We start from the raw sequence: 18,898 nt of genomic DNA, 5'->3' as shown, positions 1-18,898 counted from the left end.
GGCTAGCAAAAAGAAAAACACAATTATTTACTGATCTCAAGTTGTCCCTAATTGGGGGACAACCCCCCATTCGCAATATACCGTAAAAGTAGTCCATTTAAAATAAAGCTGTTGTATGGTCCCAAAAAGCTTGTAAAATAATGCATGAGTCATATGCACTACTGTTGTGATGTCTTTATACGGAACCTTTAATAGTGCTTTATAGCATTTGTCCTTTCTGAAGCTTGACAGCTCCTGCTCACTATAAACTGTTATTTTATGGAATAGAGCTGCTTAAAATTTTGAACAAAAGGGTGAGTAAAAGTACATTTTAATTTTTAAGTGAACTACTTTAACTGGTGGCTCATTCTCTTTTAAAAGCAGAATCTTAGAAGAGGCTGTACAAAAAAAACTAATATATATATATATATTGGGGCTGTCGATTTAACACGTTAATTCAGTGCGATTAATTTTATTAAAAATAACGTGTTAAAAATATTTACGCAATGCCCCCGGATTGTAATATGGAAGATTCCTGAGAAATGCAAGCTTGTAGTACCACCTGTTTACTCCAGAGGGCAGTAATTGAAATTTCAGTTGTGTGGCAGCACGCAGTTTATACAGTGAAGAAAACATCCAGAGAGCACAAAACAGAAGTTTTTTTACGTTCTTGTGTTCGAAACATTTGATAGAGCGCAAATTCAAACTAAGGGATCTCAAGATGTGTTCTAAGTATTAAACTATATTTAATTTGTCACAGTGACCTAAACATTTTATGTTTATGACTCAATACACCCGAGATGCTACTCAAGCATGTCTGAAGCTTGTTGAAATTGACGTGTCCTTAAATAAGCCCTCATAATAAATCTCAAACTGATTGACAAATTCACTAGTGAAATGGATTGCTGTGAACTGTATGCCAATGATTGGCTTATGTTCAATTATATGGTAGTAAACAATACATTGTATTATAAAGCAGTATTTTATATTGTTTTATCAATGATTAACTCTTCTGCCACAAGAATGTAATGCATTTTAATTATCTGAATATATATATAAATACATTATATACACTCACCTAAAGGATTATTAGGAACACCATACTAATACTGTGTTTGACCCCCTTTCACCTTCAGAACTGCCTTAATTCTACGTGGCATTGATTCAACAAGGTGCTGAAAGCATTCTTTAGAAATGTTGGCCCATATTGATAGGATAGGATCTTGCAGTTGATGGAGATTTGTGGGATGCACATCCAGGGCACGAAGCTCCCGTTCCACCACATCCCAAAGATGCTCTATTGGGTTGAGATCTGGTGACTGTGGGGGCCATTTTAGTACAGTGAACTCATTGTCATGTTCAAGAAACCAATTTGAAATGATTCAAGCTTTGTGACATGGTGCATTAACCTGCTGGAAGTAGCCATCAGAGGATGGGTACATGGTGGCCATAAAGGGATGGACATGGTCAGAAACAATGCTCAGGTAGGCCGTGGCATTTAAACGATGCCCAATTGGCACTAAGGGGCCTAAAGTGTGCCAAGAAAACATTCCCCACACCATTACACCACCACCACCAGCCTGCGCAGTGGTAACAAGGCATGATGGATCCATGTTCTCATTCTGTTTACACCAAATTCTGACTCTACCATCTGAATGTCTCAACAGAAATCGAAACTCATCAGACCAGGCAACATTTTTCCAGTCTTCAACTGTCCAATTTTGGTGAGCTCTTGCAAATTGTAGCCTCTTTCCTATTTGTAGTGGAGATGAGTGGTACCCGGTGGGGTCTTCTGCTGTTGTAGCCCATCCGCCTCAAGGTTGTGCGTGTTGTGGCTTCACAAATGCTTTGCTGCATACCTCGGTTGTAACGAGTGGTTATTTCAGGCAAAGTTGCTCTTCTATCAGCTTGAATCAGTCGGCCCATTCTCCTCTGACCTCTAGCATCAACAAGGCATTTTCGCCCACAGGACTGCCGCATATTGGATGTTTTTCTCTTTTCACACCATTCTTTGTAAACCCTAGAAATGGTTGTGCGTGAAAATCCAGTAACTGAGCAGATTGTGAAATACTCAGACCGGCCCGTCTGGCACCAACAACCATGCCACGCTCAAAATTGCTTAAATCACCTTTCTTTCCCATTCTGACATTCAGTTTGGATTTCAGGAGATTGTCTTGACCAGGACCACACCCCTAAATGCATTGAAACAACTGCCATGTGATTGGTTGATTAGATAATTGCATTAATGAGAAATTGAACAGGTGTTCCTAATAATCCTTTAGGTGAGTGTGTGTGTGTGTGTGTGTGTATGTGTATATATATATATATATATATATATATATATATACATACATACATACATACATACATTATATATATTTTTTATATTTAACGATAACTAAGTATAATTATTTCATCATTATATGTTGAATTACTGTTATACGAGGGGCTTGCTCAGCAAATATTTGTATATGTGATTAAATGCGATTAATCGCGATTAATTAATAGGGACATCATGTAATTAATTAGATTAAAAAATTGTATTGATTGACTGCCCTAATATATATATTTATTTATCACAAGAACTTCTTATTTTGGAAAACCAACACTTTAAAGGGGTCATGACATGAGAAACCAAATTTGCCTTGATCTTTTGGTATATAAGAGGTCTTTGTATCATTAAAACGTCCTGCAAGTTTAATATTTTAAGACGTCCTCCCCATTCTAAACGAATCAATTATTTAATCAAGCTCAAAATACAGCTCGTTCTGGATTCATGGTTAGAAGTGACGTGTCGGTTAGAAGTGACGTACCAGCGTTTGCATATGACCGCCTCCAGCGCAAAGACAACTACGCTCATTTCAGTATCGCCGTGCGCCTCACAAGTGTTCAGTCGATGGACAGCGAGCTCTGACAGAGACTACTTGTGCACAGGAAAATTACGATGCCACACAGATGTGCTGTTCCTGGCTGTGGTCAAACAAAACCTCTGAATAAGCTGCCGAAAGATCCAGACGTCAGGGAAAAATGGATGCAGTTTATTTTTTGGACGTCCAGTCACGCAGTGTTAACTTAAGCGTTTGTTCTGTACATTTTAAGGATGACTGTTTTGAGAACAAATCTCAATATGATGCTGGCTTTGCCAGAAAACTGTTGCTCAAAGATAAGTCCGTGCCGACTATTCTGGGAACAACGACGACGCAAACTGTAAGTAATCTATTTTAAACTTTAAACTACTTTTTAAAGCGCAATTTCATTCATTATGAATAATCACAGTGTTTTTACTTAGTTTACTTGCATATTGTTCTGGCTGGAGGCGTCAATAATTGATACATAGGCACTGACGTTAGCCAATCATAACAGTGGGCGTTAACACTGAAGTCTTAAATGGAAAACGCCCCCAAAACAGACTGTTTGAATCAGAGGATGAGAAACAGGGTGGGAAAAGGTCATAAATCACTAGATTTAAAAAGTTTTTCTTAAAAAAAAATATATTAATACTATAATTGCACCTAAGGGAACATAATAATACAATAAAAAAAACCATGTCATGACCCCTTTAAAATTGCCTAAATGTTGCTAGAACCCAGGAATGAGCCAGAAGTATTTGTGAGAAATACACACATTTTCTGAAATATTGAATTACAGAGTTGTAAATTAAACTCTAAAGCAATATTAAGGTCATTTTTTTTCTTTCCGTTTCAACTTGTCTCTATAGTTTTTCAAATGAGTTATCAGGCAACACATTTTTGACTGGTTTGTGAAGTCATTGAAGGGGCTTCTCTGTGTTCCCCGCAAATATCCAACTAATCAATAATGAAATTACTTGTCGATGATTTTCATTATCGATAATCGATTTTATCAATTAGATGTTGCAGCCCTACTTAAGGGTGTGAGCGATTGCACATTTAGTATCAGTGCTTGACCTCAAAGCTGTATTGAAAATCCTTGTTATGGGATTAAACTTCTCTCAGAACTTTTTGTCATGTGTTTTCTCTCCTCCCCCACAACTTCTTCCATTTTCTCAGCATTTGGATTCTATCTGCCACTTCAATGTGTTGCTATTGATTTGATTACACAAGTGCAGTGTAGTGTGAGCATTTTAGATCAGGCCTATTTAACTCTTGTGTCTCCGAGAGCCACTTTCTCCAGCCATCCCTATTATAGGACAGCTCTCCCAAGACCCACCGCACTACTTCTGTCAGGGAGCTGCATGTCTGTCCATACCCAACCTATCTAACATTAATAGTATGCTGCCTCATGGCACGTAAGCCCTGGAACAGCAAGAGACACTCTATTCTCTCTCTGGGTAAAACAAAACAATATGCATGGAATTTTTTGCTCGCTCACGCTATATTCCTCTCTATGTTTATCAGTTTTTCCTCCCCTGCTCTCTCTGTAACTTGCCTTTTTTCTCTGGGGAATTACGGCAATCTCCATTACCTCATACTAGAGTATATTTAAATGATAATTTTTAGTGTATCTAACATATTTACAGCGGAAGTGTGAATTAAATATCTAAAACAAGCACCAAATATCTTGATTATCAATGTATTAAAGACAGACATAGCTTGAGGTTAGGTAAGGATATGTGGTCATTGGAATCTTGGTATATGGTGATCTGATTCAGTCAGTCTGTTTAGATTTTGATGCTGTCAAAGCTCTGATCACACTGCGGGCAGCATGTCACTAGACTTTGCGATCCGTGTCGCTGGTGGGCATCATTACTACTGCCACCGCTCGAATGTTGTTAGTGGACTGCGCAACTGGCCATAGTAGTGTTTGAAATGCAGAAATGTTTACAGATGATACTGCCAATAATAGATTTAGCTTTTATCTAAAGATTTAGATCTTAGTTTTGCCAATTAAACTAATTTTACTAATTTAACCAATTAAACTAATTTCCCTCACATTCTGCAGGGGAGAGAGTTTTATATCTAGTGGTGGTGGTGTAGTGGTCTAATGCACATAACTGGTAAACTGGTAATCAGAAGGTTGGTGGTTCGAATCCCACAGCCAGCTCCGGGGGGGATTGTCCCTGTAATAAGTGCACTGTAAGTCGCTTTGGATAAAAGCGTCTGCCAAATGCATAAATGTAAATGTAAATTATATGACCTGTAGCAGTGCTTAATGCATCATATCATACAAGACGAATGCTATATCTATATATGAATCAAACTCACTCAGAATGCAGACACGTTTTTCCACGCATCATTTTATTAGGCCACACACTATGTATGTGGTTACAGACAAATTATATAGAACAGTGAAATCGCTCACAGAAACATTGAACTTCTCCTCCGTCTTGCCTGCACTCGACTCGACTCCAGTATCTCACACTCATCCTGCCTGGAGATGGATGATACAAGCTCTTCCATCTTCACTTCCATTGGTAGTCACTTGCGAATGTCACTCGTCATTTGCATATAGTTGACATTTTCTCAACTTGTCTTGTTGCTCCCCATGGCGATCTCTGTCGCCAACGATTGTGAAAGCTTGTGTCGCCGGATGTCACTGTGCTCTCATTGAAAATGAATGGGATGATGTTGCTGTCTTGTGCAACGTCGCTAGCGGTGTAAACGGGGCTTGAGCTGTTTGTTTGTTTTTGTCTGCATGTCTCAATCTTCACCAATCCAAGATGGAAGTAGTCTGTCTACAGTGTTATTGTCACAGTTTAAACAATAAGGTAATGGCAGGAATATTTGAGCCACAGAGGAATGTGCTGTAAAACTTTTATTTCTGCCAAGCTGTCGGTCTAATCACCAGCGTTCTTCACATACATACTTTCTGTCTCTGCGAACAGAAGAGATTTTGAAAGACTTTTTAATCCTTGACAAGATCCATAAATATGTTCTAATGAGTCAAATGGTAATCATAATTTAAAAGTGACCACAAAGCAAGAAAGGGAGATGTTCTGGGGCTTCATGTTAAACTTTGCATTGATATTATCCTGATAATATAGTGTAAACCCTAAAGTTTTCATTATATGAAATGTCAAGTTGTCTTAAATAAGTATGAGTTGATGTCAAGGTTTGGGCTCATAACTCAAATATATAAGTTCACTGAAATTATTTATTAAAAATATCCATAGACTTAAGATTTTAGCAGTTAATAACACTATTTTGAGTACAAAATTGAGGCTATGGGAAATACCCACAATCCCTTGCACTTAAATTATTTAACCATGTTTCCTTGGTCAAAGGGAACATATGGGGGCATTTAAATAGTTGTTATTTAGAATTCATAGAGGTTTTAGATCTTTTGTAGAAATATTTGTTGTTTTGTTGCAAATAGTTGTTTTGTGTGATGTCACCATTAGGTTGATCAGTGTCCCATTTGGTCAAGTTGGACCCTGTTACATTTATTATAATTCTCCTTGTATATATGCAGCTAAAATACAGGTATATGCACTGCTGTGGAAAATTATTTAATAACTGACATAGAATCAGTTATCATCTTTAATTGAGCTGATCTCTTATTTGATCTAAAATTGAATCAATTCAATTAAAATTATTAATAACAGTGTTATCGATGTTTAAATAACAATTCTGAGTGGGTGGTGGTCTTGTTAGAACGCAATGGAAAGGTCTTACAAAAGCAGAACATCCATTACTAATCTTTTGTTTTTTTTATAGATATTTTAATGTCTTTTTAAAAGATAAATTTACAGAGCACATGAAATTATGCTTTTTAAAAGTGCTTGTGATGCAGGAGGTTAGAATGTATGAAAGATTAAATGCATGAAAAACAGAGGTGTAGTCTTTCCACAGGTTTACAAGGAAACAGGATTCTTTTCCACAGATACACACCCATAGTTGTCTGTCTCACCTGTTTTATCATGAAAACACTTGTGCAGACTGAATGGTGGAATTATTGTGAATATCTGCAGCTATAGTTAGCGGTTGTTGTGAATTACTCATTGTCGTGTCTGACTTGGTTGTTAGGGCCCATTTCTCCATTTTCTTTTGTAATACAGTTTCTTTCAGCCCTGAGGAGTTTTATATAGGATTTCATGGCAGGTGACAATTAATAAAAATAACAATTACATCTCCATTACAACTGGAGCAAACACAGGAAAATATTCTTGCTTGTAAATGTGTCAGTAAATGTGTCACAGTTGCTGTTTGAAGTCTTTGTGTATGTGTTTATGTAAGTGAGAGTGTGTGTGCTTGTGTCCCATGGCCTAATATCGCTCTACTCTCTTACCTCTTGTATTAAAGATATTGCTCATGTGTTGCAGTTTTAAAATGCTTATAACAGTATATATTTGCAAATTTGAGTCAGAATAAGGGGTGCTCATCTAATTATTTTCTCAGTGACATTAAACCATATTCTCTTTTCTAGTCTATTATTGCTTTTTAAACTGCATGATATCCATTATGTTGCATTGTTTGAGGATGTTTCTGTTGGTGTATTCACTGTAGACTGTCTTTCCAGGGAGGATGTGGGAGAACTGGAGAGATTGGAGGATACCTTCAGAATAAGGCTAAAGACTGCACAGGAGCAGAGGTCAAAGGTGATGTTACAAATGAAATGCCTTTTTTAGTTGATATGAAATAATTTTTTTGGTCTCTCTTATATGGTTAGAGTTGACTTTGAATTGATAAGCTAATCCGATGTCAGTCCAATAATATACCAAAAGGAAGATATAGCCCTTTTGGTGGGGAATATTCAACAACCCCAAGAAGTATTTGGACATATAAGCCACATTTAATAATCTATGAATTTCACTGCAATAGATTAAATAAATAAATAAATACATACATAAATACAAATTAATCCAGGGGATCTCTGCAAACAAATATTTTTTTCCTTTTTCTAAGAAATAGCTTCCCTTGCCTTAGCCCTTAATGCAATTACTGGTACCATTTAAGGTTCAATTTGTTAATATTAATACTAACAAAATTAGTTAACATGAACTAACAATAACTAATACATTTACAACAATTTATTAATCTTGGTTAATGTTAATTTCAACAAATACTTATAATTGTTTTAAATGTAAAGTTGTATTTGTTAACATAAGTTAATGCACTATTACTGTAACTAACATGAACTAACAATGAACAATTATATTTGTATTTACTAACATTACATTTATGAATATTAATGAATGCTTTAAAAAATATTCTGTTAGTTGTTTATGATACCTTATGAACGAACTAATGTTAACGAATGCAACCTTATTGCAAAGTGTTACCCAATTACTTTACCTAACTCGTTCCAATGTGATTTTAATTAGATGCATGAAGTAATTTCCCCTCAAGTTCAAACAGGTGTCCTAGCAGATTGACATATTCCACTCAGTTTTACTGAACAGTATTAGCTCTAGAGCAGTATTTAGTATTTAAACATATTTTTATACATGCAATTTTAAACTTAACAAGCATCTTTTTGTGAAATATTTTGCTTGAAAAGTGTCCTCATGCACCCTTGGTTTAATTCTTGATCTCTTTTTGGGCCTACTACATATCTAAACTTATTGGAAATATTCAAGTTGAACACCATAGAGGTGTATATATATAGAAGTTAGCATTTCGTTTCTGTGTATAGTTTCATGATTGTAAAAAAACCTACCTAGACATTTTCTCTCCTAAAGTTCAGTTTAGTTCTCTATTTTATTAATTGAATTTCATTCATCTGTATTTTTGTGGGCTGAGGTTTGCCCTTAGCACACTAGTATTAAAAATGACATTTAAGACAAGTTTGTTCCCTACAGTTAACACAGACATACATCCAACCAAGTCTAGTTCAAAGTGGTTTGTTACTGTCAAGCACACACGGACATAAAGTCTCTCTCCATCAAACATACTAAAAGATGCCGGCTCTCTCTCTCTCTCTCTCTCACACACACACACACTCACACATGTAGTGTTTCCATGTTTTATGGGGACTTTCCATAGACATAATGGTTTTTATACTGTACAAACTTTATATTCTATCCCCTAAACCTAACCCTACCCCTAAACCTAACCCTCACAGAAAACTTTCTGCATTTTTACATTTTCAAAAAACATAATTTAGTATGATTTATAAGCTGTTTTCCTCATGGGGACCGACAAAATGTCCCCACAAGGTCAAAAATTTCGGGTTTTACTATCCTTATGGGGACATTTGGTCCCCACAATGTGATAAATACACGCTCACACACACACACACACACACACACAGATCCTGTTGTGTTCTTTCACACGCAGTCTGTCTGCACCCTGTGCTCTATGAAAAATACTGTGGCCTTGGTCATGCCCCAGTAAAAATACATAGCATGCCACCACCCCCCTCTTTGTTCTTTGGAATTGCTGTAACCATTTTATTCAGCTACTGACAATTCAGTATTTCAAAACCCAATGTTTGTGAGAAATTCAATTCTTTGATATGACTTGTGGTAATTGAAGGACTGCACAAACAGCTTTATTTGCTTTTTATCTCCACCACATGATGCCTAAATTAACCATAGTGTAGAAAAGCCATGATTATATCTCAGAGCCATTCTGCCCTGTCAGCTGCTTTTTGTGTAATCGTTCAATGACAAAAAAACATTGTGTTATGCAAGTGTTCACTCAACATGTAAATATGGCCAAGTGTGTTGTAAGTGTGCAGGTGTTTGGTGGATTTGCAATGGGCTTCCTGTTTGGTTAGGTGTTGTGCTGCCAGTTTAAAATTTTTACTGTTTTTCTTTTTTGTCTCACTTTGCTAGTGTGGTTTTATGTTAATGTTTGTCTTTGTTTTCTGAGCATTTATAGTTTGTTTTATGGCTGAAATTGATTACAATTGGTGTGTGATGAGGAGGAGGAGGGCGGGTTCCGGGCTGTGAGTGCACACAGCCGGCCTCCAATCAATTTTAACCTTGTTACGTTGGTTCTGAAACCCAGGAAGGAGGAGGAATACGCTGTTGTAGAGATCTCGCCACTGATATCCGCTAAAAGGAGCCACAGCCATCTGCTGGGAGATGTCGAGTCGCTGCTGATACAAACATTTATTTGACTTCAGCCCTTATGTAACCTGTATTCGTTTGTGTGTTTATGTGTGTGTGTGTGTAGTTGGAGGCCTGTCTCCAGCAGCAACAGACTGAACAGGAGAATCAGCTGATACTGAAAGAGATTGAGTTAAGGAGAGAAATAGATATAGAATTGGACATTCAAAGGCAGAAAAACCAGGAGCTGCTTGACAGTCCCCTATTTGTAAGAACTTGGCACATCCATTTTAACTTAGATTCTCCTGCTTTGTCTCATAGACTCTATACCTACATTTGCTACAAACAGATTTGTATGTGGCGCATAGTATGCTTCACAGACATTTTCTCTGTGAAATAAACACAAGAGGCTCTAAAACAACAATAACCTTTATTCCCATGCTCACAAATCACGAGTCAAAGGGCAGATTATCGTGTATATATCACAAACATTTACTTTGCATACACGGTCTGATTGAACATACTTATAGGTGCACTCATTAATTCTGATCTAAATTCACTTTTTGTCAGATTCTGCAAATATCTCCTCACAGTCTGCTATCTGTCCATTCTGTGGTTGGGCTGAAAAATAATCTAGTATTTGTACACCGTTCTGGTTCTGTGAATGGGACAAAAAAACAAAGTGGATCGGACAATCCACAAAACACTACTCCAGCCAATCAGCAACAGGGGGTGGTTCTTTTGTTCGGCAAATGGAACTGTTACTGTCGTTCCCATGGCAATGCACGTGTAGCTTCCAAATGAGCACAGTGCGGTTAAGTATTTGTTTAGAGTATGTTTCGGCCTTAAGGTTGTAAGCCCGTTTATCGGTCCAATGGTGGTCTCCAATAATACGGGTGAAGGTCTCTGCGTGTTACTGTCTTTCTTGTTACGCAACACAACAAGATTAAATGACATACATTTTCTCTTATGTATTACCTCATTATTTCATCAGACTCATAAATGAAAAAGGTTTTAATGATACCTGAGCATCAATAAATGTGAGCGAATGTTTGATTATTCTTTTAACTCCTTTAATTATATTTTACCCGTTCAGATTAGGAAACTATGTCGCTTTGAGGTCCTCGCGTGTTTTTCTCTACACTGCGTGTCTCACGATCACAAGCGGCCAGTATTGGATCATCAAACAGAGGTAATTGCTATATACCTAAGATCTGTAACATTCATGTTTACACAATTAAAGATACTTCAGTATAGCCCCATGGAATTGCAAACGTTTTCTTCAGTAGAGGTCACGACCACTATTACAGATGTAAGTTGACCAACATAACATCTCTTGTAATAGCTTTGGATTGGTCATGCGTGGTTTCCCGCGTACACTTATCTGGAGAAACATCAAATTAAAACAGAGGTAAGACACACCCGAATTTAGATTGTTCAAGCAGCATTTTCTGTTCTAAACGGATATTCCCTTTTTGTCTTTGCAAACCAAGTACACTTGAATTGATGCCAAATATTAGTCGTCACTAATCTGACGCAGACTTGCGGTAACATACGAAACGTTTAATCTGTTTGGGAAAACAATTTCAGAGTCAGTCAGAATAAAATCAAATCTTTACAATTTATTGACCAGGTAACATAATAAATTTATCAATTCCAATTAGACAGTGAGAAGTCAAATTTAGACGTTTTATCGAAACCTAAGAAATTCAAATTGCCATTACTTGATATAAACTACACACAGTAAACTGTGTCGGATCGTCTGACAACAGAGAACCATGAACAATGTGTCACATCTCCTTAAATACCCAAACCATGAACAAAGGGAATTTTGGGAGTGGTTAGGTTTGGAAGTCCTGGGGACATACCTCATTAACATACAAGCAGGGATGGGGACAGACTTCCAGAATTATAAAGCAATTGGCAAAGACCTTATAACTTTGTTGTCATTTAAGTTTTACAAACCTGGGAATAAGAGCACTATACCAGACGCACTGAGACATTTTAAATGATACCAAACATGTTACACTAGTTACATTATTTGTATACATCAGATACAGACTTTAGTTACATACAGATCTTAGGTGAGTTTGAGGTGATTCTGAGCTGAAGGGGAATGGATGAGGAGGAGAGAGGAGAGAATGGGACAGATGTGGAAGGGCAACAATGAGGTGTGAATTTGCAATCTTTGCTCAGTGGGGTGTGGTGCCTCAGGAAGAGTTGCTAATTGTGAGAAAGTTATATTGATTTTCTCAAAGATCATACATTTGCTCTTTGCCTTTGAACGCAAACACATGCCTTACAAGTTGATGCATTTTAATGTTTGCATTACATACTGTATCTAACTACATTTACAAGCTTCTTTGGGTGTGATCAAATTATGCAGTAGCTCAATTGATAGTGTTGTACATGAGTTGAAAAGGCCCCGTGTATGAGTCATGATGATCAAGTCTATTCGTGAGCCGTAAGTGTCATAGAATCACCACAAAATGAGCTTGCGGTTGCTTTTTCATGTCACATTTACTTTTTTATAACACTATCAGTTAAGTTTTGGTTTAAGGGTTAGAGAAGAGAGGTAGGTTTGCTGATTTAAAACTCGATAAAGCATTTAACTTAATCTCTTGCTAAAAATGTATCTCGCTTTTAGTGCCACTCAGTGTACATTTCACCTCAGTATGGCCAAGGACACTATTATCATTTTGCAAAAATGTCACAACCGATACAACATTTTCAGGAAACCAAGCTCAGTATCATCAACTCTGCTTAGAAGGACACTTCTGGATGTGGCTTCAATTTTCTTAAACTTGTCAAACTTTTATTGTTGACAGTACATTGTATTTTATTTTAATTTAAAGTGTTTATTTAATTTTGCTATAGCATTATTTTTTTACGCTACTCCCTGCGAATATATCAGAACAGACCTGTTAGTTGTGGTCTGTTCTGACCTGTCTGTTCTGTTCTCTATGTTTAATTTCAAGCCTCCTGGGTCTCCTCTCCCTCCTTTCTCTGAGCTTTTTGGTTTTTGGCTCACACCTCTCCTTAGTTCATGGCCATAAATTATGTCTGATTACTGTCTGTTCAGTGGAGCCTGATACCCAATGAGTGTGTATGTGTGAGTGTTTGTGTTTGGTCAGAGGAAGATTGGTGGAGGCAGATCAACTGGTCCAGAAGTGATGTTGAGAGGTTTTGTCTGCATGCATGCCAGAGATGAAGGGTTGCTGTGCACAACTGACATGGGGAGGGGATTTAGGGGTTGGGTTGCAGGACAGAAGAGGTTTTGAAGTTCGCATGATGCCAAAATGCCTTTTGAGGAGCTTAATTTTTTGTACAGTGAGGTCCAAAAATCTGACACCACAAGTGAAAATTTATCTATTTTGCTCTTTGCTAATTTTGTAAAAAATAATTATGATATCCACATAGAATTTTTAATTAAAGGTTTAATAAATTAAAGTAAATCAAAAAGTTTTTGTAATAGTATTTGCTACAGTATGTCCCCCTTTTGCTTTTTTACTACAGTTTGTACCAACTTGTTTAATCTTCCAGCATGATTTAAAAATGTTCCAAAGAGCATCTTGAGTTACAGTAAGTTCACTTAGTTAATGATTTATTAGTGACCTTAAAATTAGTGGTAGACCCATATATCACTGTGGCCATATTGGGCGATATTTGGAACTTTTAATCTATCGGCATTGACGATAAATTTTCTTGCTTACTTTTAGTTCATTTTTAGTTTAGCAAGCCGCGACAGCACTGAGAATCACCCGTTTTTGCGGTCTAAGGCCTGTAAATAGCCAATCCCGATTTATTTTTATTGTTATGTGCCTTCATGTTACTACAATAATACTCAAAATTGGCATTTAACTTGGTCTCATTTAAACAGTTCTGCGCTCAAGAGATGCACACAAGCAAAACGGGAACAAAAACAACAATTGAAAGCGGAATAGCTACAGTGCAGCTACTGTTATATTAATGTTCATTTGTCTAGATCAGAATTGAACAACAGCATTATTGAACAGTAAGTTTAACTCAATGTCTCTGTGTTGATTGTTTTGATGCAGTGTAAGTCTCCTCAATGCATGCTAAGCCATAAAATTGTCAAAAGAGTGAAGACGTGTGTTCATCTTGGTTTTATAGGAATATTTTTTTTTTTTTTACTTTTAGAGTTAAGCAAATGTTGATTACACTTCCTGAGCTTCAAAGACAGCTAAACTGTGAGTTTGGTATGAAGTGAAGTAATGGTTGGAGTGTTGATTACTGGCCCTATTTTAAGAGCGCTATGCTGTCATATGTGCTAAGTCAGTGGTTTTCATATTTTTGCAAAACCACGTGCTAAGTTTAGTGGCAAGTGGTTTGGCTAATTGCATGCAAAGCGCTCATGGGCTGGGTTAATTCTGAGGTTTTTCTCAGGTTATTGCACTGTGTGTTCTATTATATATTTAATTCTCTGTCAAGCAACGTCGATATGAATGAAGCCTATTTTAATTAATCTGGAAGTGTAAATGGGCTGTATGTAATGCAGTTGAATCATAGAAATATGGATAATTTGTCTCTTACATTCTTTTGTACCATTACTATGTTCTTGTTGTGAACTCTCTCCCGTTTTATCTGCTATCATTCCAGTGCTATATTGTTTAGTGGTGAAATAATACAGATACTTTTTGTGTTTCCACCTGCCACCTGTTTAATGCTTTGTTTAATTTCTGTTGAAATGTCTTGAGCTGTAGAAAGGTGCTATACAAAATAAACTATTGTTATTATTATTATTGATCTACTGTCACACAAATCATGTTTTTAAAAATTATTGATAACTCTTTAATTTATTCTAATGGTGGAATCCCCAAACTGCAAATGTAGAAACTGAGTTTAGACTTTGCATCGAGATTAGAAGTGCATCTTAGGTGTCTTAGCACACTGACCTATTTCTTAGGAAAATAGCAATTTGCGCTTTGTGCCACTTCATTAACATACAATGCACTCACAGTTTGCACTCATACACCCACAATTAGCACAAACACTCCCATCCACGCCCACTTGCGCCTTGCGCTGGCACGAAAATTATGCTTAGAATTAGTGTTCTCTTCATTGCACATTGCTCCGTGCCTAGTGCGGTCACAAAAATAGATCCCTGCATGTCAAAAATGTAAGGGAGGTTTAAGCCTTTTTAAATCAGTCTTAAACTGCCAACCTGCTATACATCATGCATCCCCTAAAGCGTTAATAGTTTATCCTTAAACCTAGCCGCATTTTTCACTCTCTGCATTTTAGATTGGCCTTTAATGTTAAATGTATTACATTAAAAACTTATTTTACTTACAAATATCACACATTTCAATTGATTGCCATGAATTGAATTGCCATCCATTTTTGGTCTCTTAATTGATCTAAAAGGAGAACATTTCAACTCTCAGTGAATACAGTATTATAAATCATGCCAATATGGAGAACAATCAAATGTACTGCTAGGCATGAGAATGATGAGATGCTTAGCTCTAAAAAGGTCTGTCCATGCATCAATAATTGTATAACTGAGCAAATAACTATTACATTTATGGTGGTAAAAACACTTATTTTTGGTAGTGATTAGTGGCCCCCTGGTCATTTTTTTTTAATCTTAAACACACCTCTCTCTCTCTCTCTCTCTCTCTCTCTCTCTGACTAGATTCCTGCTCTGGTGCGTTCAGCCACACATGAGCTTCATGAGGAGTTGGCAGAGCTGCAGAAGTGCATTAAACAGCAGAACAAGGAAACACAGAATATCCGCGAGAGCGCCTCCCAGAGGGAGCAGCAGTTACTGCATGATTGGAGTACAGGAGAGGCACAGCTCCAGTCTGCCCTGCAGGATCTGCAGCAGAGGACACAGGAGCTGAACCAGGCTCAGAGAAACATGCAGCTGCTCAGAAAACAGAGACACACACTAGAAGAAAAGGTGAGGCACACAGTCTGGGTTCATCTCTCCATCTGGTCACTTACTGACCTCAAACAGAGTGGAAGTTTGGATAGGGTTTATGGACTGACATGGGCCAGCTGTTCTAATGAGCTCTGCCATAGCCTGTCAATCCACTAATAGATTTAACAGACAGTATATCATGTTAGTTAATGAAAGTCTTAGTTTCAGATGGAATGCCCACTATTTTATGCATACTGAACACAAAATGGCATGAGTTATCTAAAAATGCCTGTTCCAAACTGATCCTATTTAAATCCCAGAGAATGCATTCTTTGACCGAATGTATACTTTGAAAAAAGCACTATAAAAGTGCTTGCAAAACATATATATTTAAGTAAGTTCTCATGACTGCAACAATAAGCATTTATGAGGAAGAACTAAGCTCACACAGCAGAAGATTATTAAGTTAGGTAAATAATTACAGAGTAGCAAACCACTGAATAGACAAACTAACAAAATAAAAATGGGCAGGAAATAGATGTGCTAATGCTGCCACAGGAATTAATTCAACTACAGCAGTTCTGAGAAGAGAGACACACACACACACAAAGGAAAAAGCAATAAGCAGCAGACAGACATTCATACAGACAGGTTACAGGCTCACTACTAAAGTATGCAGACATGAGACTGTGGTGAAATACAGAAAGAATGGCACAGACAGACAAACAGCAGCCAACGTAAGGATACATACTTGCAACTAGAATAACTGGGAAGTGCAGACAGACACTGGCTCAGTACAAGAGATCGCTCATACCCAGGCCTTTACACTGTTAGCTATAGCTCAATGTGATGCATAAAGCAGTGTAACAGTTTAATTGGTCTGGTTGTTTTAGAAGTAAGCAGTAGCTGGACAACTAAATAAAGTGAATATAGAGTTAACGTAATAAAATGTACCATCTCAAACCACTTCCACTTTCTTCTGTTTGAACCACTCCGGCTGTTGTGGTACTTGATGGTTCTGTAGTCATTTAAAAAAAAAATACAAAACTTTTCCCTACACTGTTGGTTGTTCCGGTGGTTGCCGTGTGTGGCCAAAAGCTGAGACAGTTCCTGAAAGGCTTTTTAGTTTCGAGTCGTTTCATTCATCACTAATGAGAGGAACATCTGCACCTCATTTATTGACCACGGCGTGGTTTTGAGCACAGCCATTTATTTTTACAATTCAAAAGCCGCGTGAACAAATTATACTGTTGCTAACTTTAAAACTAGCGGGTTGATGTCCCGTGTCGCAAATCCAGTGACACCGGAAGTGACGATTCTCTCTGACCAATCAGTGATCTGCAGGGTTGTAACGTCACATTTAGGATCGACTCGGCTCGCTTGGAACCTCGACCGAGGTGGTACTAAAAAAGGTACCAGGTACTATCCACAGTGGAAAACCCCCACAAAGTGAGCAGAGTCGAGTCGAGTTGAGTCGAGCTGTACTGTGCAGTGGAAAAGCCCCATAAGATGCCTTATTTTGGACAAATTATAAGGCAGGATCACACATATTCATTTATCCATTCAATACCTAAAAGTGAGTTTGTGTACATGCACTCAAATATGCCAACTGCCAAAATCATTGTATTTTTATAACCCGTTTTACAGGTTTACAGGCAAACCAATAAACCAGCAACACAATAAAGCAGTGTTTAAATGAGATTTGGAATATTCTCCAAATCCACAGGGTTATTATCTGCTTTTGATGTCAAAACTGTGAAGAATTGGAAGTGAGAACCCAAACTCAGATGAGAATTAATGGGCTTTCATTAACAATAAATCAAAACAAAAACACTCTCGATGGAGACAAGAATGACCAAAATGAGTAGCAAACATGAAAACCAGAAGACAGACCAAGGCTAGACTGGAACTGGAGACATGAACAGTGTTGGGCAAGCTACTCAAAACATGTAGCTAGCTAAGCTACCAACTACTCAACAGAAAATGTAGTTAAGCCAAGCTAAAATCTACACTTCAGAGAAAGTAGCAAGTTACACAACAAGCTACATGCCAAAAGTAGCTTTCTGCATTTAAGCTACTTAAAGTTTTTTCAACCACAAATGTACAGAGCATACTGACAAAGCACCTAAAATACTTTTTCACATGATGTTTATCAAAAGCCATGGTACGGTATATTACAGTTTAGAGCAATACAGTATACAAGTATACAGTGGTTGCAATATGTATGTGCACGTAAAAAAAGAAAAACATGTAAATCAAACATTTGAGAGCGGAGAGAGAGAGAGAGAGAGAAGGATCTTGGGGCTCGCCAGCTCCCGAATAAGTAGCCATGTGGTCTTCTGCCATCTGGATGGCCATTTGGAGTGATTGTGGCACTGGACCCACTCCGCTGTCCCTCTCAGAAGTTGAGCGATAAACTGCTCCAGTACCCCCAGATCGATGACAGCTCTGACATTGTTAAGCGCATGCGTCCCGGAGCTGTTGTGTGTAGGCAAACGGGCGGCTGTGCTCCCCAATTGTCATCGACCGAAAGCATTGCCATTGCTGCTCGGGTGTCCTGCCGACACATTGCAGGATGACTTTTCTCAAGTTAGCATACACCAGGAGGTTCTCCACTGGTAACTGCTGCGCCGTGAGTTGGGCTTCCCTGGACAACAGTGGGTTTAACCGGAAAGCACAATGAGATTGCTCGGCCATCTGCATGCTCTCGCCGTCCACTCAAAGAGCTCCAGGAAGGCCTCCGGATCACTTTGGGGGCCCATCTTGACTAGTGGAACCTGGAGGTCAGGGCGGTCGTGGGGTAAAATTTTACAATTATGAATAGTGAGTAGAATATACCATGTTTTGTACACCTGTTTCTGCAGGAATTTGTTAAACAAGCTTTAAAATCATGCAACATAAGTTATAATTTATCAACATTATAAAAGTGAATGCTTATTTCTTTTTGCATATCTCCCTGAGTGCTGAAATGTTTGTGTGATGTCACGCAGCTGCATCTCTTCGAAATCAGAGTTAAAAATTTTCGCACAAGTTTGCCAGTGGGAATTCTGACTTCAAGTGCTTTTCCATTGCACTTTTCCTAGTAGTAAGTTGGAAAATCTGACTTCCCGAATTGAATG

The 18,898-nt window shown here is 37.7% G+C and overlaps 1 protein-coding gene across 2 annotated transcripts in view; it reads left to right on the top strand.

Annotated features, from left to right (window-relative positions):
- Positions 1-18,898, top strand: part of LOC127622838 (E3 ubiquitin-protein ligase TRAIP-like) — a 39,009-nt gene that overhangs the window by 11,510 nt on the left and 8,601 nt on the right. For both annotated transcript variants that reach the window (XM_052096945.1, XM_052096944.1), the window contains exons 3-4: positions 7,417-7,495; positions 15,552-15,818. In XM_052096945.1, coding sequence (XP_051952905.1) covers positions 7,417-7,495; positions 15,552-15,818 — 346 coding nt within the window. The remainder of the gene's footprint in view (positions 1-7,416; positions 7,496-15,551; positions 15,819-18,898) is intronic.

This window comes from Xyrauchen texanus, chromosome 29 (genome assembly GCF_025860055.1).
Source record: "Xyrauchen texanus isolate HMW12.3.18 chromosome 29, RBS_HiC_50CHRs, whole genome shotgun sequence".
NCBI classification, from domain to species: domain Eukaryota; kingdom Metazoa; phylum Chordata; class Actinopteri; order Cypriniformes; family Catostomidae; genus Xyrauchen; species Xyrauchen texanus.
Note: the sequence above shows the minus strand (reverse complement) of the source record. Positions and strands in the feature narration are given on the sequence as shown.